The sequence below is a fragment of the Scomber japonicus genome, chromosome 22 (assembly GCF_027409825.1).
Source record: "Scomber japonicus isolate fScoJap1 chromosome 22, fScoJap1.pri, whole genome shotgun sequence".
NCBI lineage: Eukaryota > Metazoa > Chordata > Actinopteri > Scombriformes > Scombridae > Scomber > Scomber japonicus.
Genome location: NC_070599.1, coordinates 10,111,321 through 10,135,095, shown reverse-complemented (window position 1 = coordinate 10,135,095; position 23,775 = coordinate 10,111,321). Strand labels below are relative to the sequence as shown.

Here is a 23,775-nt window from a genome sequence, read left to right as displayed (position 1 = left end):
AGACGGCGAGGGATGATATATCATCCCGTAAAATGAAGAGGGAGACAGAAGATATCTTCGATGGGAAGAATAAAGGAGAAGAGACGACCGGGCGGCAAGATGGATGGAGCTGAGGTGGAGGGCAAAAAGAAATCGAGAGTTTAATAAAAGGAAAGAGGGATGAATGACAGATGGACGGTGTGTAAAGAGGGGCAGATTGTGGCAGAGCAGGATATTAGGATGGTGAAGGATGATGGAGGAGATGGTGGGAAGCAGATGAAGGAAGAGATAAGGTATGTTTTGTGTGTTAATGTGGGTATAGTGTGTATAAATGTGTATAAATGTGTATAACTGTATGTGTGGTGGACCCCGGGAAGAATAGCCAATGCTTATACTGGTGCGAATGGGGATTCTAATAAATTAAGAAAAAAGAGAATAAATCGAGTGAGTAAGAGGTAGACATGATAAAAGGAAGGGGCAATGAGTTAAACAGAGTCAGATGGAGAGGAGAGGAATATTGGAAAGAGTACCGAGAGGGAGGGTGAGAGATGTGAGCTGAGACAGAGAGCTTGTGTGAGTCACATCGTCTCCTCCGCAAGCTATTAGTGATTTAATCACTCTGACATCACTGTGTGTGTGTGTGTGTGTGTGTGTGTGTGTGTGTGTGTGTGTGTGTGTGTGAGGGTTAAATCACTATAGGGTCAAAAACCAGACTTAAGACCAGCTGATTACATGTGCAATTGTGGACGTGTCGCCAAAAACCGTATCCTCAGTTGGTAAAATTCTGCTTTTTGGATCAGCGTTAGATTGATGTTATGATTAGATAAAGGTCAGGATATGGCTTAGATTTAGGCAAGTAGTAGTTATGGTTAGGGTAAGGGTAAGTCTCCAGGAAATGAATCTAAGTCTATGTAAATACCCCAAAAGTGACTTAAGTACATCTGTATGTGTGTGTGTGTGTGTGTGTGTGTGTGTGTGTGTGTGTGTGTGTGTGTGTGTGTGTGTGTGTGTGTGTGTGTGTGTATGGTACCAGATTACCCTGATCCAGTGCAGACAGGAATTGGCTCATTATTCTTGTACAGAAGTGTCTTCATAATGTCTGAGTCAGGTTTCTCAAGCTATGGATTGAGACCCAAAACAAGTCGCGGATTTGTCACTGGTGGCTTTCTACTAATCCTTTGTAAGCTCTCACTGATCTATAGCGTCTATGAGAGTTATATTAGCAGTTTGACAACCCTCTACTGCAGTTCACTGCCTTGAGGCAACAGAAAGTCTTTTTGACCCTCACACCCTTCCATTCATGAATATTTCTATTTTTAAACACTGTAATAACTGATACTATCAGAGATGTAAAATAATGATCTTGGTCAAGGTTTTTTGCCTCTGTATCTCTTAATTCTCACTGACAATAATGGCACAGGTACAGCTTATTGTCCACCGGGGCAAAAGGAGCCTGATTAAGTGGTTTGGATCTTTTCCCATTAATGAGGACAGTGAGCTTGAGGGCTAGCTTTATTTCTTTATGATGTAGTAGCCTTTCATTATGTTTAATTTAATGTATTTCTGTCTATCTTGTCTTAGGTTTTTAGGAGAGAGGTCTTCTAGCTTCCTGCCTCTCCTGCACAAGTATTTGTTAAAGGTGTTTTTGTATAATATGCAGATGTTCTTGTGTAAGAATATCATCTATTTGTAATGTGCAAACACAATACATAATTTACAAATATATTGAAAATTTCATGTTTAGTATTTCTTGTTTAGAATATGCAATACTCATCTCTGTTTTCACAACCAACAGCCAGCACTTCCTGAAGTACTGCACAGAGAAAATACTGAATTATTACATAAGAAACAAGGACTACATTTATGTCCTACTGTTATTTGTCTTTGAGATTTAAAATAAATAAATAAATGGATGTAATTGATCCATTTATTGACTGATTATCAGAAGACCCCAATCTCCTAAAAAATATTGAACAATGTCATTATCATCATCTACAGCCAGTATTAGCCTGTTTTTCAAGATGTAGGGATATATTTTATTTCAACTCCAACCCCCTTTATTCTTCAATTCCTAAAAAACTATCTTTATCACTTACTCCTTGGCACTTTATCATCTGACTGCTCCGGATTGCTGCATTCAACACTTTTTACGATCAGATAATTTCTCATCTTGGCTGTAAAATCTGAGTTTGGTAATCATTGCCACGGGTCAGCTTCATCATTATCTCTCTGCACTTCATTAGTTTGATACTGGCATCGGAGCAGTATCCAATCATGCAAAAACAGTGGTCACTGCTCTAATTGAATTTCATCCAATCAGAGGGTAAATAGTTGGGCAATATGAGGTCACGCGTACAGTAATTCAGCGAAGATGATCAAAGCAAAAAAAGGGAGAAGACACAGCAGACAGACTTTCCTTGCCATGATTTATCAGATGTGTGAAGGGGAAGATATCAGACGTGTTAAAAAAAAAAAATTATTTAAGTCTATAATAAACTGAGGAAAGACAAGAAAGATGAGGAAAATTAAGCCTTTTTTTTAACTGTCAGAAATAGAGCCTAAAGAACTGAACAACTTGTAACATTACTGTAAGTACTGAATAGTGATTGAGTTCCCAGATTAGGTATTCAGGTGCTCGTAAAGTTTAAATTACTGCAGCCTTTCTTTGCTTCCATATGCAAATCCCTCATCGGCCTCTGCACTGCAGTGTCTACCAATGCATTGTGAAGTCTGTTGCGTTGCTTTGAGGCACTGTTGTTCTTTCAAAGCGAAGAAACTTTTCTTAGTCTTGTTCAATAGCAGATGGTAGAAGGAGTAAAGAACTGATTTACTATTAAAAAAATAAATAAATAAACACTTTCCATATGTTCTTCCTTTTCGTGGGGGGAAATAAAGTAACAAACACACAAGTGCTCAGCTAATTGGGATTTAGTATCTTTAAAACCAAGGGCAGTGGTGTGAAACAGAGGCTATGTATATGCAGATTGCTGAGAAAGTGTTTAAAACTGGAAGGAAAACTTGTTACATAAATTAAAAGATGGAAGCCCAGCTGACTCGCCCTGGAGGCTTTACCCTGGCCTCTATGGTCAGTGAACCCAGCTCTGAGGCCTTTAATGTGGTCACAGCGGGGCAGGGTGGTGGCTGCTGGTCCTCTAGTGGAATAGGGAGGCCCGGGGCAGATGGGGAGCTGGAAGTGAAGTGGGAAGGGAAGGGAGGGTGGGTTAAGCGGGTGTCTGTGTTCCCTGTTGAGGCTCTAATCATGGGCATGGAAGGGCAGGGGACCGGCAGCCTGGTGCAGCTCATGGTAGGTCTCAGCCTTGATTACAGGGTGTGTGCAGTCCACAGGGGTTTTGATCACAGGGATAAACTGGCAAGAGTCAGAGTGTGCTTCTGCTTGTACTGTATGTATTCGAGCGAGCGCAGGATTCTGACCACAGGGTGTGTTTGTGAGAGTGTGTGTATGCTCGGCCCAGAAAATTGCTGGGACTGCAAGGCTAAAAAAACAACCACAGGGGAAGACGCAGGGCTAAGAAGTACTAAAAAAAGTGACAGAGAGAGAGACTGAAAGAGAACAGAAACAAGGAGTGACAGGGATGCTAAATGGTAGAATTGTCTGACAAAGATGTGGAGGCATGAGGAGAAAGAGGAGACGAGGAGAAAGAAGCAGACAGTTGCAGAGAGAGGCAGCAGTGTGAGCATTTCAAAGTCACTCCAAATGAAAGCTGGTTTATGTTTTAGCATTCTGACTTCCTTTACCTGTCGAAGCCACAGCTGTAAAATGCTTCACTGCAACTTCAACTTGGCCTGTCAGGTTGTGGGTTTCATCAAGACCCACAAATCGATAGACTTTTGTACAGTTAAACAGAAGCACTGCGAAGACAAAGACACTGAGAGGGAGGCAGGGAGAAAGAGGAGCCAGAGGCAGGGATTAAAAATGGGTTAAAATTGTGTTTAGAGAAAGCCAGAAGTGCTCTGTGGTTGTGTGTGTGCGTGTGTGAGGCGCTGCCAGTCGAATTACTGTAGTATGGAGAAAAATGTCAATAGGCAAACAACAGACGGCGGGTGCCACATCGATTTCAATACACGGATGAAACATGATACACACAGGCTCGCACACATGAAGGGAAATGGACACACACACACACACACACACACACACACACACACACACACACACACAAAGAAATCTTCTAAAGTTGTTGAAGATGTTGACTTAAGCTACTTAAGTTTGACTGCTGTGACATTAGAGGAGATGAAGAGAAAGAGAAGAGGGAGAAAACAGTTGAGAAGCATGGAGAGAGAGAGGATGAACAAAAAGAGGCAGAGAGGAGAATGAAAAAGACAGCAAGAGAATCTATTTTTTCTTATTCTCTCCACTGCGTTTATATTTTTACTCCACCATTCAAACCCTCACTTAAAAAAAAAAAAAAAAATCTCTTTCTGTCCTGTCTTTCTCTCCGTCAGGCAGACCATGACTGTGCCAAAATGTGATTTGCTGTTTAATCTTCATAATCCACTTGGCCAATGAATGTTTCCCTTTACTAATTAAAGAACAAACAATGGATGTGTTTCTCACAAATGAACATGCGCACGTTCGCTCGCAGTTGCAGAGAGAATGACAACATTTCCACATGTGACAATAAATAGAGAGAGGGAACAGAAGATGAAATCAATAGAAGATAGAAGTAGACAGAAAACGAAAGGAGAGAAATCAAGTACAGGGAGACGAAGAGTGTGGTGTTATGTTCACGGAGTTGAAATTTTCGGCACAGTGACACGACAGCAGAAAAATTAATTCTTAGAAGAAAACAAGAGATCAAAAAACAACATAGCTCCGGCTTCTACACCAATAATTTCTCCCTTTAATCTTTTTCTTGCTTTCTATGTTTCTGTCTCTTTCTGCCGTCTCCTCTTTGTTGTGCTTACAATGCGAGGGATCAAAAGTTGCTAAGGCAACAAATGGGAAAAAAAGACAACCCTGTCATCTTTATAGAGATGGAGAAATTCAGTAGAGAAGGGAAGGTGTCGGGGGGTGTTAGGGAGGTTGAAAGTGTTTATCTGCCCATTAGCAGGTTGCTATTTGAACCTGGAAGGATGTAGGGATTGTGGAACGGTGGTGGATACATCAGAGGATGCAGGAGTGAAAACCTGAAATGTCCTGAAATGTGCGCTCTGACAGTCTAATGTTATGCAAAGCTCAAGGAGTCTTAATTTGTACTGCACCTTAGATACTGACAGACTGTTAAATCCTGCTGCTCTGTAAGTTTCAACGGCGGCTTTCTCTCTGTGGTTGGCGAAAAGGTGTAAATGATGTCAAAGCTAGATTAAAGTGGCACTTTTGAAAGAAGATATGCATTTTTTAGTGTAGGCAAAAAATAAAGGAATTAATCTTTTGTAAGGAGACTTTTTGTTGAGTTTGATGTGGGGGTCTACACTGTACTATTTCCAGGAAATAGCTACAGCATTAAGAAAAAAGCTCTCAACTACACTTGACAACCTTAAAGTTGCTCACAGCCTTATGTAACAAAGTTTAGCTTGTGTTACATGGTTCCGGTGGTGATCTTTCAAAACTAGGCTATTAATCATAGACTGTATATGGACATAGCAAGTGTGATGTCAACCAATGGTTTGCAATGGAGCTGGTTTGAAGACCAGAGTTGCTGCTTGAAGTCAGTACCATCTTTTCCATTTGGAGCCAGGATCTTCCAAATAAAGGGTGTGGAACGTGGCCTTTCATGCTCTGGAAACCGAGCTAGTAGTGACATTTGTTTACTGGGAACAACAAGGCTAACGTTAGCTAGTTTAGCTGAATTGTGCTATGAGGTCAGGCAGATCGTCATCAAGTAACAAATTATTGCAACAATAGCCCGGCTATAATTTCCAAATTGACCACCAGTACACTTATTACAGGGCCTGAATTTAGTGACTGAGACCATAATGACTTGTTGAAAAAACTGACTCACTTCAAATTTCTAGAGAGATGAAGATACTTTGTGGATGGGATTCAGCTGGAGCTACTTTAAGGTACTGCTGCATTGGCTCCAACCACAAGCCGTGGTTCCTGTGTAACTGACATTGAGTCAGTCTGAAACATCAAAATGTCACCAACATTACATTGTCTCGTTTAGAAAATGCTGCAATCATGTTAATTATCTTTAGAAACAAAAATGCACCAACACACAACAACGTGGCCTCAGGGGGGAAAGATATACCGTATTATCAGAGGCTGTTTTGAACCATATTAAAGGGTTTTAGGGTGGAGATTTTCTAATACCATCTGCATAAATATACCCAGCAGGAAACAGCATGCATTGTAACCAACTAGAGAGCATGCTGTGTTTGTGAAAAATATCAAACTACTGCTTGATAATTTCGGCGAGGTTCAAAGCTTGCTAACATCCCAATAAAAACATGTGTCTAGTGTCAAATCTGTGTGTTTGTGCTGCACGATGGGGTTAGTGCACAGCACTTAGGCTGTCTGATATCTGCTCACAAACACGTGCTTACACTTTCAACATCACTCAAAAAGTCGCTGAAATCAGTTTAGTCAAGATATACTAAAATGATAAGCTGCATACTGATAAGCAGGAAGGGTGTGTGTGTGTCTGTTTGTGTATGTTTGTGTGTGTGTGTGTGTGTGTGTGTGTGTGTGTGTACGTGAGGGGAAAAGGAGAAGATGATGTGACATTTGCTAGATGAGCAACAAACATGACTGCAAGGTAAGTACAGCAAGCAGTTGTTCACACGCACGAATGCACCTGCAGCAGCAAGCTAGCTCAAACACTCACACAAACTTTGAATGCATCTGTATGCACGTGCACAATCGGACACACGCACAGTATGCACACATACAGCGCACAGCTCTTTGGGATTTGGAGTTCAAAGGATGTCTTATTTTGGGAACAGCTTTGGGTTAGTCACCCTACTTTGGAGACAGACGGAAGAACAGGTTGCAAATATCAAACACTTTACAAGCACTGTGACACGCGCAAACACCCACCCACCCGCTTGCATCCAAACACACACACGCGCACACACTCGTACACACTCGCACACTCTCCTTGTAGTTCCTCCGCCTCTCTCTTAATTCCAAGAAACAACGTGCCAAAGGGGAGAATGTGTTGCTTAAAACTTACAAGCTGACTTCTTCACCAGCAGCAAAGTATGATCACAGCTCTTCTGACAGCTTTGTCAAAAACACTAAGAAGTTGTCTTTGTGCTTCACTCACACATAACAAAACATGACAGGATGCCTCGATTACAAGATAAACTCAATATTGTGTAGTGGTAATTTGGCTTGTGCACTTCATATGATGTTTGAGTCCTGGTAGAGAGTAAAAACAGATTCTCTCTCCCTTTTTAAGCATTGAATTTTGAATTTTGCTGTAATAAGAGCAACACGCTGATTTAAAGAGTTTAGAGACTGGTGGGGATTTTGTGACATTTGTGGGGTTACCGGTTATGTTGGAAAGAAACAACACATTCATGACTACCACACCTACTGTGTTATGTTTCCTCACAGTGTGCAAGGCTATCTTAGAAGCTATTTGAGTTTATGATGATGTTAAGCAGCTTTGTCCTGTTTCTTGCAGGATTTTGGGATGTTCGGCTCCACTTCAGCAACACCAGCTAGTGTTATGTTTGCAAAACGCACAAGCTCTCATCCTAAAAGTCTTTTGTGAGGTCAAAAGTGAAAAAATACTGTTGAAAAACTACAACAACATGTTCATCATTCCTCATTCAGAAATATTCAGCTACACTGCTCTCTTAACTTGTGATGAGACTGGCTGTTAGCATTAGCCTCAGTCTTTTAGCATGATATTATGATTTTATGTTATGATGATATTACGTACATATGCGAAACCCATTTTTACAGAGTTCTCCTTTTAAAATGAGTCTGCTGGAAACATTAAAAAGTCAGCTGGAGACTGTGGTTTACACACATTACACACATTACACACTTGTCTTCTCTAATGTTAGCTTAATCAGCTAATGTTTATAGCTCATAAAATCCACCAGACAGTCATTTTAGCCATCAAAACTGATGGGTAACGGCTAGAACAGTATGGCAGCTCAGCTAACAGTGAATGACTTTAATACTTTTAGGAATATAGCAAATGTTCAACACAGCTTTATGTGTAAAATGACATATTGAAAAGTTTGGTGCTCATAAAGATGATACTTTATAGAAACTTTCATCTACCAAAAAATGTTGGAGGTGGTTTTCTACATGATGTGAGCACATTTACACCCACACACATACCCCAAAGCCACACACACACACACACACACACAAACACACACATAAATACACACATAAATACACACAGGGTGATGCAGTAATTGAACAGATGTCAGCACAGTTTGGTGGCGACACCTGTTTGAAATTTATAATGAGCAGCCAGGGGAGAGGACCACACACACACACAGGCACAGACACACAGACACACACACACACACACACACACGCACGCACACACAGAGTTGTCTATGTCTTGGCTGTGAGTCTGTTGCAGGTCAGAGGAAGGCTAAGAATAAACTGACCCTGCTGAGTCTCTCCTTCTCTATCTGTCTAACTAACAAACACACACGCACGCACACACACACACACACACACACACACACACACACACACACACACACACACACTTCATTTTCGACTTCTGCACACACATGCCCTCTGATGAACAATAACAACAAGAGAGAGAATAGATAGAGAGACAGAAAACCAAGGGACTCATCAGCTGTGTTGGAGCATTAACTGGCTGAACAGAGAGAATTCACTCATTCCTGCAGCATATAAAGGGATTCCACATAGTGAATAATGTAGGTTATTATGATAATATAGATCGACAGATATCACATATGTACCCTATAGCTATACTGTATGTGTGAATCCCCACAGAGTAATACTTAATAAAAAAGAATATATTGACACGAGCACATTTTTTTCTTTCGCTCCCTTTCCTCATCACCTCTGGCCTCATTTAATCATAAAATCATGAAACACAGTAATCTTCCTTTGTCTTCTTCTCATTCCTCCCTTCACTCTTCAGCTGTACATTGCTTGCTGTTTCCCTCCCCTCCTTCCCTTGCATGAACGTGTAGTTAATAACAGCATATGAAAACACACTTCTTTTTTTACCTCCCACTACTATTCATGCTTCAAACACTTTCTGCTGCACTTGGAGGTACAAAGTTGAAAATGACACTGCACTAAATTAGTACTGAAGCTTTCTTCTCCTTCTTCCCCCTTCCTCCCATCCTTTTCTTGTGTATTCCTCTTTGTCTCATCACCTCACCCGTGTTCAGCTCTAGTGCCTTTTTGATTTTCTACAAGAAATTTTACTACCACCATCATCTTCCCCGTGCATCTCTCATTCCAACACTTTACTTATTTTCCCGAACTTTTGAGGAAGCTCAATCAAACAGACAGAATAAACAAGAAAAGTGACAGATTAATAAGCGGTTGCTAAAAACGCAGGAAGAAGATAAAAAGAGGGGGGGAGAAGCCAGAGCGGAGTAAACAAAACTATTATGCATGAGTGGAAGAAGTAACCGTGGGAGGGACAAAACAGAATGGTGGGAGACTGTGGATGGTGAGTTATGTCTGGGTTGTGATCCAGCTAAATTGCCCTGGCAGTAAATTCCTTATTCTGGGTTAGACAGAGATGGATGGATGAAGGGAAAAAGAAGACAGAAGAGGAGAGAAAGTGAGGTGTGGGGTGAGGAGGCACGCAAAATGGTGGGATGAAGGTGTCAGGTAAAAGAAAAGGGGGGCGAAAGGGGAGAAAAAAGTCTGACAGTGTAAATAAGCAAAGGTGAAAGGCAGAAAGGGAGGAAGATGCTAATGAAGAGAAGTCGAGGGAGGGAGGAGAGACGTGAGATGACAGGGAGGTGAGGGTAGAGGAGAAGGTGAAGTAGGGAACGAGGGAGGATGCAGGAGGCGGACAACAAAACTCACACTGCATGGAAAAAAATCTAAAAATATAATAAGACAGATATATGGGGGAGGGAAGAAAGAAGGGAAGAAATAACAGAGAGAACAAGTAAGGAAGAAAAGAAATAAGCATACAGAGCAAACACAAAGTCTGTGAATGGCTGAAATTTTAATGCAGAAACAACAGAAAAGAGAAAAAACGGGGGAGGAAAGGCACAAACGAGTGTAGCGGATAAAAGCATGGGTTTACATTAGTGTGGGGGAGAGAAAACGCAGGGAGATGCAGTAGCTTGAAAAGACATGAGAAAACTAAAAAGGTGGAGGGATATTATCAGAGAGTGCAGCATGGAGGAAGAGGGAGAGAGAAGAAAAGAGGAGAGTGGGATAAATAAATAGATAGAAAGAGCTCATGGGATATTGATAATGAGGTAGGTTTAAAGCCATCTTAAGCCCAAAGTCAAAACTTGATTGGGCTTCTCATGAAGCAGCAGTGGATGGATGGATGGATGGATGGATGGATGGATGGATGGATGGATGGATGGATGGATTGATGGATTGATGGATTGATGGATTGATGGATTGATGGATGGATGGATTGATGGATTGATGGATGGATGGATGGACTGACTGACTGAGAGGGTATGTACAATATGGCTACATGAAAGTATAAAAGTAAATAGCACAAACAGTTGAAAGAGCAAAACAAGGTATAAGCTCAGACGTCAGGAGAAAAGAGCACAGGAAAGCTCAAGGGTGAGGGATAAAGAAAGAGGTGAAGAAAAGGGGGAGACAAACAACAGGATGACTAGATCAATATACCAGAGGGGTTTCTCTCCCCCATGTCATTCTCTCCCTCTCCTCACACTCTTTTACATGGAAACAATGGATCATCGATCCATCTCCTCCCTTCCTCCGCTGTTGCTCCTCTCATCCAGCTTTTCCAAGGCAGCTACTTCAAAGCCTCTCAGTTTGCATCTTTCCTTCCTTCTTTCCTCCTGACTGTTCAATTTTGTTGATCCATCTTCCTGTCTTCTTTTTGTTTGTTTTTTAATTAAAGATGGACAAACCGGAAGACGGGAGAGCTCAACTTCAAGTTCAGAGAAACTGACCCGATACATTAGAAGATTTGGAAAATCCCTGTTTTGGGGTCTTTATATTCTTCCAACCACTCAAGATTTTACAACACATGCCAACAATCACCCATTCACAGAGGCTGCCAATAGGACACCAGTAGAGCAGCCTTGGGGAGCAATTTGGGGTTCAGTACCTTGCCCAAGGACAAGATATTGAATGACTGGAGGAGCAAGGGATTAAACCTCTGATCTTCCATTTAGTAGAAACCCACACTACCTTTGAGCCACAGCTGCATGCTATACATCTGTTTGCGGTACACAGTTTAAACATCTGCTTTAGAATTTGTTCTGATTTTATCCATGATAGTTTTAGGACATTCTTTAGGTCTTCAGTTAAAACTTGAAGAACATTTTATTGTTGACTTTGGAAAAAAAAACTACAGCTGTACTTTTGTGGTTACTTGGACTGTTTAGTCAAACCAGTTCCAAGGACTTTGGACTGAACTTTCATGTTTCAAATTTGAACTCATTTTCTGGTTTGTACATCTTTTCAAAAATTCAAAGAGAGCAAGGGCATTTCAAACCTGTGTTGTTTAGTCCGGCTGAAACAGACTCTGGTTTGATGGTGTGGTACATTAGGACACAGCAACCTTGGGTGCGGACCGAACCAACAATACAGAGACCCTTTGAGGAAGTGGTTTATCTGTGATCATTCTTACTCTCACTCTGGACAAAACTAACCTATGAGCAGAGTGAACATTGTCACTTTTGTTGATGCATTTTGGTTTGCTTGGATTTATGAGGAGAAACACACCAAGGTTAGAAACTCATTGACTGCTTCAGACCACAACAAACAACTAAAGCTTTGAAAACGGTCCAAGACACATTTATGCAGCTGAGACAGCTGCCTTCAGACAGCAGATGAACAGTAGTGCCAGAACACTATTACTGCAGCAGAGACACAATCCCATTCAACTGACTCTTCTTATTTTACTGTAGATAAAATATATGGCTAAGATGGCTGAGATTTTTAAACCTGAGATATGATTCTCCGTTGAAGTAAGCTGCTTAAAAGAAAGCAGATGTGCAGTAATGTGTGGAGAGTTCATTTCAGTACTTTTATAAGTTATGACAAAAAAATGTAATCTGTGCCTATGCTGCTTCTACATCATATTGTATATATCTGCTTTTAAAAGCCATTTTATGTGTTGAATTTTATTGTTCGACTACTAAAAAAAAAAACATTATTTCAGTCCACATACAGTACATTTCAGTTCCGATTTCATGATTACTTTGTTAACTCTTAACCTACAAAGTCACAACCTTTAATGGGTGAAATGTCCTGTACATACTTATCTCCATAATCCTCTTGTACAGTAGAAAAGCACACCAACCATACCGACCTCTGATCTGGTGCAATCCCTAAAGTACATCTCCCCCCCCCTTACTCCTCTCTCATCCCTTCCTGATGTCACTGTAGCATTAAAAGCAGTGCATGTGTCATTGACAATACATCATTACACATAAATACATGCACATAGGCCTAATTATGCTTGTGAGGATACTTGTGTACACATGCAAACACACACTGCCCTTGTGGTGACACTCCTACCTAGAGGCTGGCTGGTATCAGCTGGCAAGCCTCTTGCCCATTTGTAAAATGTAGTCCCTAGGTAGAGACACTAATTACTGCTCAACCTTAACCTATTGTATATCTAACCTCTCACCTTGTCAATCAAACAACACCTTCGGAAACGGGAACTGACCTAACCTTCACTCCTGACATCTAAAACTAAAACTGGTCCTTGCACATATAGAAGTACAAGACCTCACTACACACAACCACAGAGTGCTTGCTTTATAGGCACCAGGAGGCGCTGAGAAAACTGCATTCCCAACTGCTTTATGTATTGGTCAATTTAACACAGCTAACATCAGCATATTAAAAATGCATGTGCCCAAGGACAGGGGAGCAGTATTGCAAGTGTGTGTGTGTGAGTGTGCATACATGTGTGTGCACATTTTAATGCAGAGTAGCCTACCTTGAAGAGTGGCATTATTACACCGTTATCTCTCTAATAGAGTTATTTATACGGTGAATGCATGTTAAATGCTCAATTAAACAACACAGTGATTTCTGAATAGGATCCAATCACGCAGAAAGGAAACTAGAAAGAAAAATGTGTCACTGGCAATTTAAAAATATGTCACAAAAAATATGTGCAACAAAAATCATCTTGAAGTGGAAAGTAAGGAAGGAATATACCAGGATTTTCAAGATGTTGCTGAAAGGCAGATCTGGATATTCTCTGATGTTTAGTTTCAAAAATTCACAGAAACAGTTATTCACAAAATCTTTCTACTCACATGGTCTCATCATTTTGAAACTCCAGCTTGCCAGCAGCCAGTTCGTAGTCCTCCCCTCCTCTAGCGGTGCTGTCCAGGGTTCGGTAAGGGACAGCTACCAGGCCTCGGGCCCCTGATGTCCTGAGCACCTTCACCTCCATCACACCTACGCTCTCACTTACTCTCTGACTGGCGCTCTCAAAGGTAAAGATACCTGAGGAGGAAGAAAGGAAGAAAAGTGAATATTTCGCAGGGGAGAGACACTAAAAAGACGCATAAGATGTGGTTGATAAATGCCCACGCTCTCACTCACTAGCTCGCTCTCCAAGGTGTACAGTATAGCCTACTGTTTAAAGTGAGTGGATAATAGATCACCACCCACTCCTCTAGATGAAAGATAATAGGCATTAGGTGAACACCCACTCTTCACTCATCCTCCCACACTCTAATTTTCTCTGAGTGTTTATCAAAGTCCTGTTATTGAAAAAGTGTTGGTATTGAGGGGACTGGGCCTTTTAATGGCCTTCTTATACCTTTTTTGTGGATATCCTGACACTACACACTGAGGAATGAAGTATGCATTTGTCGCTTGTGTACATTTTGGTCTTTTGCGACAGCGACAGAGCTCCTGAGATTTGTGTTTTCTCGTTGATGTGAAATTTTTGTACCACTCGCAATGCTGGTACTGGTAAAACATATACTAATACTAAATGTTTTCTAATATCATGTTCTTTCAGGTAGCTCTCCTGGGATAATGTACTCCAAAAACATTTTTTTAACCTTAAAAGATATGCACATTCAGTTTATAACTACAAAATGTAAAGACCAAACATATTCTGAGTTGTAAGTTACAGTAACAGTGTGGCTCTTACCTGCGTGATCGTCATCATAAATGGTCACTGTTGCAGTGTGGTTGTCACCCAACACAGCTTTGGGGGCGACAGTGTTATCCAGGGGGGCAGTGCCAATCTCAGGGTAACCAACCACTCGAGGGTTACTGAGGTGGACGTAGAAATACTCATCCTCTTCAAAAATGTCATCATCAATCACCCCGACTGTGATCTCTGGTAAAAAAAAAAATCGCATGTCACTTCAGGATGTCACTTTAAGTGCTTAATATTTAAAATGTGCCACTCTTTAGGCAGAAATTATATTTTTGTGGAAGCCAGTGGGAAGAAATCTGCCCCCGGTGCTGCAGATGATCTCTCTTGTTTGAGCCTCAGTCTCAATGACATGTTTTTTAAAAATATGTCATGCATCATTGTTGTCTCTGTTGGTTTTACCTTTGAGGGTCTCTCCTGGCTTAAACAGCAGAGTTCCCTCTGCAAACTCATAATCTGAACCTGCGTTTGCTGTCCCGTCTTCTGTGCGATAATCCACCTGGGAGAGAAAAGGAAGACAGGCAGATGGGAAGCGGGGTGAGACCGAGGGGAGAGAGTGTAAAAAAAAAAAAAAAAGTCACCAAAGATGAAACAGGAGTGAACAGATATGAAAAGGGTAGATAAACACAAAGGGAGAGGGAGAATAGGGAAGGAGTGAAAGAAACATAGAGGACGACAGCGAAGGAAGAGAGGAGAGGCATGTAGGGAGTTAGCAAGACAGGGTGAGAAAGAACAAGAAAAACAGCTTCATTAAACCAAGCCCTCTGGTCAGATACAGTCTGATAATAAAGACTTTGAAGCTAGTACAACAAAACCGTCCCTGTATCCTCTCCTTTATCTCTGTCCTCTCTCCATCTGCCCTTATAATTAACCCTCTCCGTCATGTACAGAGACTTACAAACTTACTTACATGACTTAAAATCAGATTCTACTTCAGGATACTTATGCTGCCTGTTTGACAGTAAAGTTGAATTGGTGACTCAGTGGTGCTATTGCAGCTACTCTCTTGGTTCTGCTCTATTCTTAGCTCTTCATGTATAAGTGACACAACTCTAAACTTATTTTTGAATGCATCCATTGCACCAGCTGATACAGCACAGTCTCTACTGAAAGTTTATGAAATTTTAGGTGCTTTTTAAATGTTGTAAAAAGATTTCTTTAAAAATACAATAGCCAATTTGTTTTGGTCATTTGGGAACTTTTGAAACAAACTGTGAACACAACACTGATATATCCTTTTAAATGAATCTGGCAAACTCGTTAACAGTATTTACACCCACTGGCAGGTATAAAGGAATATTTGTACTTGTTTTGGCCACCTGATTACTATTACTGATGACCAACATTCACTCTTCTTTTAGCTCTGGTTTTGGTCTCCACCAACTCATGAGAGAAATATCTGCTAGCCGTTGCCTGCTGCAGCCAAAACAGTAAAGTTGTGAATTGTAAAACCAAAACAATGAGCTGAAAGACACAAAACCCTTTGTTGAGCTGAGGAAACTGCAGAGTTGGGTGATTATTCTCTCTGCATTCAGTATTAGAAGCAACCCCTTTCACATTATACATCATTCTATCCACTATTATTAAAAACTATTGATTTAATATAACTCAGACTGCAGTGTAGCTGTGAATACGTACTTGGAACCTTTGACAGTTTCAACAAGTAGGCCATCAAGTGCCAGAAGCTGCTGCTAGATATTAATTTCTTAGAAAATAATATTTCTTAGTCTCGAAAGCGCTGGTCTGACACTGAGCCCGAGGAGCTTCTTTGTGAGCTAAATAGGCCACTTGACTTAACAAAATTAGCCTTCAGCAGACGGCAGACTGAGGTCGTGCCGTCAGCATACTTCTACTGACAGCACTGATGTTGCATTAGAGTTTCATTTGTATACAAAGACAACAATAGAGGATACGCTGCCTTGGAAAACCCCTGTAATAATAGCAAGCAGATCAGATATTCTACTAACGCACACTCTTTGTACAAGAATTGAAAGAAAATCTCTTATTCAGAGTATCAGGCCACCGTTAAGCCCAAGATCAATGAGCCTTTGCAAAAGGATATGTTTCGTCTGAGTTACGACCTGAGCTGAAAACTGAAAATCTGGAAAGGAAAGTGTTTTCTATGGTGTCTTTTCTAGTCTTCTCTTCTCTTTACCGGCATCCAACCAGAAAGGAAAACAAAAAATCTCCAAGCCTCTGAAGTGAGAACATGCTATGAGTGAGAATCAGACAAAGACTAGGAAAAGTGCCAAAGATATGAGTGAACTCAGTCCAAACAAGATTTTTGGTGTCTGCTTTTGTCTCTTGGTATCACACACACACACACACACACACACACACACTATCATAGACACACTTTTATTCCTGTTTATCCGAACAACTGCCTTGCATTAATTCCACACACATACCTTGACAGTAACCCCGGGGTCTCCTCCATGTCTGCCAACAGTCAGCTTCAGGGAGCCACAGTTTTCAAAGCACTGATACAAAGAGGGTTCAAAATCCAATCTGACGGTGTGAGGGTCATCCTCCTGGGCCTGGGTCTCGTGGCTGCTCACCACCTAGAAAGACACACACACACACACACACACACAAAGATTCGTAACCAATGTTCTGTCTCTGTGAATATCAAGTTAAATAGTAATGAGGGGAAATTGTGTGTGTCTGTTTCTTACCTTGCGAGCCTGGTCGGCAGCGTGCTTCTTGAGGATGTTGCCGGCTCCGATCATCATCCTGGTTGCTTGGATACGATAGAATGCTCTGCTCTTCTGTTGCTGCATCAGGACCTGATCAACAAAACAAATCAATTGATTAACTAATCAACTATATTTATGATGTTAATTTATATCATCATTTTTCCACATTAGTCCTATTTTTTATTTTTTTAAACTTTCACTTTTAGAAGTACAGCTGCAATTTAAAGATTAAAGAATGAATCTCCCTCAAAAAACTCATATGTCTCCACATGGAGGGTAGGGGTCAGGGGTCAACTACAGCTTCATTGAGTGCTGTTTGTGGTGCTGGTGCTCGATTCATGCTTCAAAAGGCTGCAACCGTCTGTTTTTTACATAAATGCTGCCAAGACAAAGCAGAAAAATGAGCTCTTCAGTGAAATCCAATTAACAAGCAATGATTTCATATTGTCTGTGTCATTTCTGTATTAACTTCTTCGTAAAGCGCCAGGCTGTCCCATAGAATTTCTCTGGCTGTCTTAGCGACAAACTTTAAATTTAATTAACCTTATCAGTTTATTCTGGATCTATAAGTAATGATTTCAATAAAAATGTACGAGTGAATAGTAATTTAATATCCTAATGATCCATCAAATTGAAAATGAACAAATTGGCCACTGTAGCTGTCGAGATAATTGGATTAAATGTGGCCTCAGAGCTTGAAACACAGCGATTTATTTAAATTTAGGGGAAGTGAGACGGCAGTTTTACCCCAGTAGCCTCATAAACTTTGCATCACTTTAAAGGGATGCGATCCGTGATTGTTAGTTTAGTTAAAAATGTATTTTGCTGAGCAAGTTGGCCTAACCTTGTGAGAATTCACCAATGAATGTAAAACTGTTTAAATTGCCATTCAGTGATCTATCATCATTGCATTAAACACCTTTAACCTTTATCTACTCATTCAAGTTTAATCCACAGGGCAGCTGTTTTTCTTTCATTTTTTATAGTACGAGGCTGTAGGAATTTCCGCAGGGTGAGGAAGGATTAAAAACAAAAAAGCATCTGGGATTTGCCCACTTCACCTTGGGGCGCCACGCTCCTTTCCTTTCCTCCTTTAATACCAAAAATCACAACAAGAAATGAATTGGAGAGGAGGCAAGGTAAGGAAGAGACGAAAGCAGAAAAAAGGGAGAGCAGCAGGGACTTGGACAGCTTCTAAAAACAGCAGAAAACATGCCATGTGTTTCATGTTTCATGATGACTATTCAGTTAATAAATATTTCTCTACAAGTGTGAATAAATATTACAACAAGGATATGTGTGTGTTTTTGTGTATCTGTGCATTACAGTCAGCTAGTAGCAGCTCCTTTCTGTTTACAGGGATGAGAACAGATTAACCGACTTGTCGATTAATCGCTGGGTGGCGCACTGACAATTGAAACTCAACTAAACTAATGCCAAATTTAACAAAAAGTCAACAAGAGGACAAAGCTATAAGTTTCCATCAATCTACATTTTACATTTTAACCTGAGGTCCACTTACTTACTTTATTCAAGGCATTTAAGTGCATGCCAGTTTTTCTTAAAGCACTGAAATGTCTGTGTGAAATGCAGTTGAGAATTCAGAATAAAGTAGTATGTGGGCCTTGAGTTATGTTTTTTTTTTTTTTTTCAAATATATGAACATTTCTGCTAACACACTGCGATCTTTTCATATAACTTACCGGGCAAAAAATCACCTGGATGGCAGAGGAGTTACACGTTACAGTGCTGTCAACTGGCACCTTCCTTTCTGCAGACTAGTTTGTCAGCACATAACATTACTGTACATGAGGAGAGTCCTAAAAAACTCTATTTTATTGTCTGTGTGTGTTTATGTATGTGTGAGAGAGCGATATTTGATTACCTTAATTAACTTCTCCATGTTTATATTTGGAGTGTGTGTGTGTGCGTGTGTGTGTGTGTGTGTGTGTGTGTGTGTGTACTTGGCCATTTTCTAGAAATAATCACTGCATTAGAAGAGCTGAATAGAGAGGTTAATTTTAATCAAATTTACAGAGCTATTATTATTCAAAGACTATCAATGGAAAATGCAAATGAATCATGTTAAACGACTTAGAAGTTGCTCTGGAGCATCCTGATTTTTTTGTCTCTCTAACAGCTCTGTGCTGTCACCTTCCTAAAGCTATCACCTAAAACACCTTGTTCTTCACAACTGAATGCGTCAAAGCATCATTTCCAACACAATGTCACCCTCAGATGAGTCACATATGCAATGTAATGCAAAATGATTCACTGTCTACTGTTTTAGATTCTGTTGTTAGATGTAGAAAGATCTTAAATAGCCCAGAAATTGGGTCACATACAAAAAATTCCTCTAAAACTGACTAATGGACACATATCTCACACAAACAGAAAAGTTAGCAATTTTTTTGGTAAACTGCAGTAATCAACAACTCCAGGAAGTCACTGCACCTGGCTGTTGCTTGCTAATAACAACGTCAAGCACATAACTCAGCATAAAACCTCCACAACAACATTTCTGTTTTCACACACACATCTTAATTAGTGAGCTTTAGAGGTGTTGGTAGATGTATTTTAGAGCTTTGGACAGAAATAGGCTAGTTGTTACCGACTGCTTCCAATCTTTATGCTAAGCTACGCTAATCACTTCCCAGTTTGAGTTCAATACTTAACTAACAATGTGAGAGTGGTCACGTTCAGTCAATCAACTTCCTCCGGACAAACAAGCTAATTCTCAAATGTCTCAATATGCTGCTTTGATTTTTTGAGAGCTTCCTCAAAGTGTAGCACCTTTTCCACCAATGCTAACTGTGATTATTTGTTAGAAATGAGGAATTGCAAGCGCCTGTGCCTGAACTGTTGATTGTCTGATGGCTGCATATCACCATCACCAATCATGATGTATAGATGGACTCTGTGTGAATGCAAGGACATTCCTCCTAACCTGGTAATTGGCCATCTCAATCAGCTGCTCCATGTCTTTATCCGGGTGCCTCTGCTTCAGCTCCTTCAACGTCCTCGCCATGTCCCTCCTAGCCTCATCCTCCTCGTCTTTCTGTCCTCTGTCCTCCAACATCCCTCCGTCCATCCCGCTGTGACAGTTCAATGCCATCTGTCCATCCAGTTCCAGCATGTCCATTTTGGTGAACCCTCCCGGACCCAATGCTCCTCCAACTCCTCCATCCATACCTCCTAACCCTCCATCTGCACCTTCTGTCTCAATGATGATGCCACGGTGCTTGTCGGCACGGTAACGCTTACGGACATACTTGTAGAAGAGGAGGCGCCGATCGGCCACCCAGGCCTGGACGACGCAGAGGGGGAAGAAGAGGAAGGTCAGCACTGCCTCCCACACCTAGAGGAGAGATAAGAAGTTAATATCCCATTACTCAACCTTCTCTTCCTTCCATATTCCCTCCCCATGTCAACAGTTGTTATTTATCCTCACCTCCACCTCTCCAGGGGAGGAGACACTCAGAATCAGGTACAGCCAAATGTAGGCAAAGATGCTCCAGGCTGCCGTGACAAAAAATACTCGAAGGTGTTTGATTTTGCGCGTCTCTCCATCGGGAACCACGTACACACACACAGCGATGATGACGAACATGTTGAAGGCAGCGCTGCCCACGATAGTACTGGGACCCAGATTGCCAGCCTCGAAACCGTGACCACAAACCTATATGTGGGGTGAAAATCAGATTACCGTTTTCCCATTACTCTCTGTATTGGTTAATCTGATGTGTAACCACCCGGCTCATATTGTACCCACCTCAATAACAGACAGCAGTATCTCAGGGGCACTAGAACCCAAGGCCATTAGAGTGAGATTGGAAACAGTCTCGTTCCAGATCCTGACTGTGGCCGTAGTGGTTTCACCATTCGACCTCTTTATGGTGATTTCTTTCTCCTGGGAGGTTATGACCTAAAAGAGGAAATGAAAGCAGAAGAAAGAAAAGGACATTTTACAAAGATGCTGTCAAGTTGTGTCATGAAAGCTCATAACTCAGTAAAAAAAACTGTCTTGTTATTCATGTGTCACCTACCTCAATAGAAGACATGAATCGGTCTGCTATAATGCTCATGCCCAGGAACATATAGATGAGTGCAACGAAGTAAACAATGGCCCGTGCCACTTTGTCCCCAACTGAAGGGTTCTGGGGGTTCCACACAGGCAGCACCACTCCTGAAATTGATAATCAACTTTGAGTTTTGCAGCAGAGGATCACAAGCAATATGTTGCTGGAACAATTTTGTGTAATAACCTCACTAATCTCCGCCTCTCTAATCTTGTATAGTCTGCCACAGCAGGCATTTTGTAGAAGCTCAGTGGCAGTACACGCTGATTAAGGATTATAAGTGGGATATTTTCCATACAGTCTCATTTGTTTCAGTAAAACGTATATGATTAGATCAATATGTTCTAGTTTTAAGGCAGTAAATTGAAACAATCAGCCGATAACTCACCAGTGGTGCCTTTTAGTTAAAGTCTTTTTGGTAAGTAATTATACAAATGTCTCCACCATATGTTGTGGTGTTCCTCATGTGGGTGTTTTATGAATATCCTGTTAACATAGTTCAACTTCTACTAATGCATTAACACCCCGCCATTAACAAATAAATCTCTTTCTTGTTATTTGGAGAGCCTTTGGACAGAGGGCACAGGATGAGTTGGCAAAGTGTGCTACAATCAATAAATGCCAAGAGATTACGCCACTTCAGAATTTACACTTCTGCCACATCCAGTTTCAGATCCTTCTCGTTCTCTTTTTAGAGTCCCATTAGCAAGAAACTAATAGATACAAAAAACACTTTCATCCCCTTGGCCATCTCTCATTCAAACTCTGTGAAGAAGAGGTGATTTGGGCCCACAAACCAACTCAGAAGCCAAATCCTAGACACCACAAATTTTCGGTTATTTATATATTTTTATTAAAACACTTTGTTTTAAATTGTTTTAATTTGTGTATTCTGCTTTCTTTTGTATCTATTTGGATGCTTTTATATTTATATGTTGTGTTCATGTGTTTTTTATCCTGTAATACACTGCTGCACAACAAATTGCCCATTGGGTATATATAAAGTAATAGATTGATTGATTAGAAACTAAGGGGTCCTTTAACTGATTAAAGAAATAAATGCACCATCTCTTCTGCTTGCCTCAACCAGCTGAATATAATATTTATGTATAAAGTGTAGTCTCATTTTCTCTGTACAAACCTCTTTTATATGTCCTTGATGGATAATGCTACCTAGATAATGGAGGCCCTAAAAGGCTATTAAATCTGCAGTAAGTCAAATTACATATACATGAATTCAGTCAAGCCATATATTATAAAACATCTCCTCCTTCCTTTAGAACACAGGCATAACAACTGATCATGAATTTCATAATTTTTTATTGTTTCTTATATAATTGAATAAGCCACTTTAGAGGCAAATTGAAAGCTAGAGGACACATGAGTGTTTCCTCTCAGATTAGGTCGACTTTTGTTTTTGTCTGAAGTCTGCTGGGTCTCAATGATGAACTGAAACTTTGCTGATCTAGCTGCTTTAGTAAAGAATCATATCAATAGCTTATGTGTCTCCTGCAAAGACCATCAAACCACAGGCTTAACCTTTTCCCTTACTGAACCCTCTCTGAAAGCTGCACTTCATGAAAGGGTTAAGTACACAACTATATCCCGTGTAATCCTTCCTGATATACGCTCAACTACAGTGTGCTCATAGATTGACCAGCCCACCTTCCTGACAGGGGTCTCCACTGGCTGAGCAGTTTTTCTCAGATGAGCCTGCATTGACTGATCCAGGGCACGACAGCAGCAAAAAGAAAGAGAGCAAAAACAAAAGGGAGGAAGAGTGGGAGAGGCAGGAGGTGAGGGAGGATGGAGGTGAGGGCATGGCTGCTGGAGCCATTTCTGCTGATGCAGCTGGGCCTTCACTGGACTCTACTGGGTTCTACTGGGTCGCCTCAGAAGTAATGTCCAAAACCTGGAGATAGACAGAGACAGAGAGTGGAGACTGAGTATGAGCAGTGATACTTAATGTGTTAATAAAACCACATACAGTACTGTAGTGAACATTCAAGTGAACTATTTCTGTGAGCTGTAATTGAATTAACTATCAAAATATTGCTTTTAAATCATCTCAAGTGCCTTTAATTAAAGCATGTAGAAAGTGGTAACACCTGAAATTAATAACACAAGGCTGGCTTTGATTAATCAGCAAAACATTACATCTGTAACTAAGAGTAACATCATTCTTTATAATGTCAGAGAACTCAATAGAACATGGTTGCAAAGAGCTTTATGGTGGATTAAACCATGTTAAACCAAATGAAAAAAGCAATAAAAGCAATAACGAAAGGTCATTACATAAAAGCAAGTCTGTATAAGTGCTGTAAATGAAGATACAGTTGGGACCAGAATCTGTAATAAAGTTTCTATAATAAAGTCTATAATAAAGTTGAAGTAGCTGAGTTCCTCAGGAGCCCAAATGAAAAAAAATCTATCACCTCGTTTTTAATCTGGACTGTAGAACAGTCGTTTTCTTTTATCTGGACTGCAGAGCAGATAGAAACTTTACAGGGACTTGAAGAACATATTGAGTTAAATTACACTTTGTGATAGTAATCTTTCCGAGCAGCACAGACTTTAAAGTGGCTCATACAGGGCTAAAAGGTCTGTAACATGTCTTTGTGCTGGGCCTTCCTTCTCTTACATGTGAAAAAAAGGACTCCTGAAATCAACTGTGATGTAATCAGATAACCAAGGTAAATGCAGAGGTTGGCTGATATCATCAAGGAAATTGTAAAGGTTTTGTTTTATCACTCGGGGAAGGACACTATTAAGCTAACTGGA

At 40.6% G+C, this 23,775-nt stretch overlaps 1 protein-coding gene across 1 annotated transcript in view; it reads right to left on the bottom strand.

The window, feature by feature from the left end:
• The window catches only part of slc8a4b (solute carrier family 8 member 4b), a 49,205-nt gene extending 26,374 nt beyond the window's left edge, over window positions 1–22,831 (bottom strand). Inside the window, exons 1-10 of the mRNA XM_053342916.1 lie at window positions 22,660–22,831; window positions 20,962–21,101; window positions 20,688–20,840; window positions 20,367–20,594; window positions 19,863–20,273; window positions 16,895–17,005; window positions 16,628–16,780; window positions 14,622–14,718; window positions 14,211–14,402; window positions 13,360–13,552 (exon numbers count right to left, since the gene is read on the bottom strand). Of these exons, the coding sequence (XP_053198891.1) occupies window positions 13,360–13,552; window positions 14,211–14,402; window positions 14,622–14,718; window positions 16,628–16,780; window positions 16,895–17,005; window positions 19,863–20,273; window positions 20,367–20,594; window positions 20,688–20,840; window positions 20,962–21,101; window positions 22,660–22,831 (1,850 nt within the window). The remainder of the gene's footprint in view (window positions 1–13,359; window positions 13,553–14,210; window positions 14,403–14,621; window positions 14,719–16,627; window positions 16,781–16,894; window positions 17,006–19,862; window positions 20,274–20,366; window positions 20,595–20,687; window positions 20,841–20,961; window positions 21,102–22,659) is intronic.
• Between the last annotated feature and the right edge of the window lie 944 nt (window positions 22,832–23,775).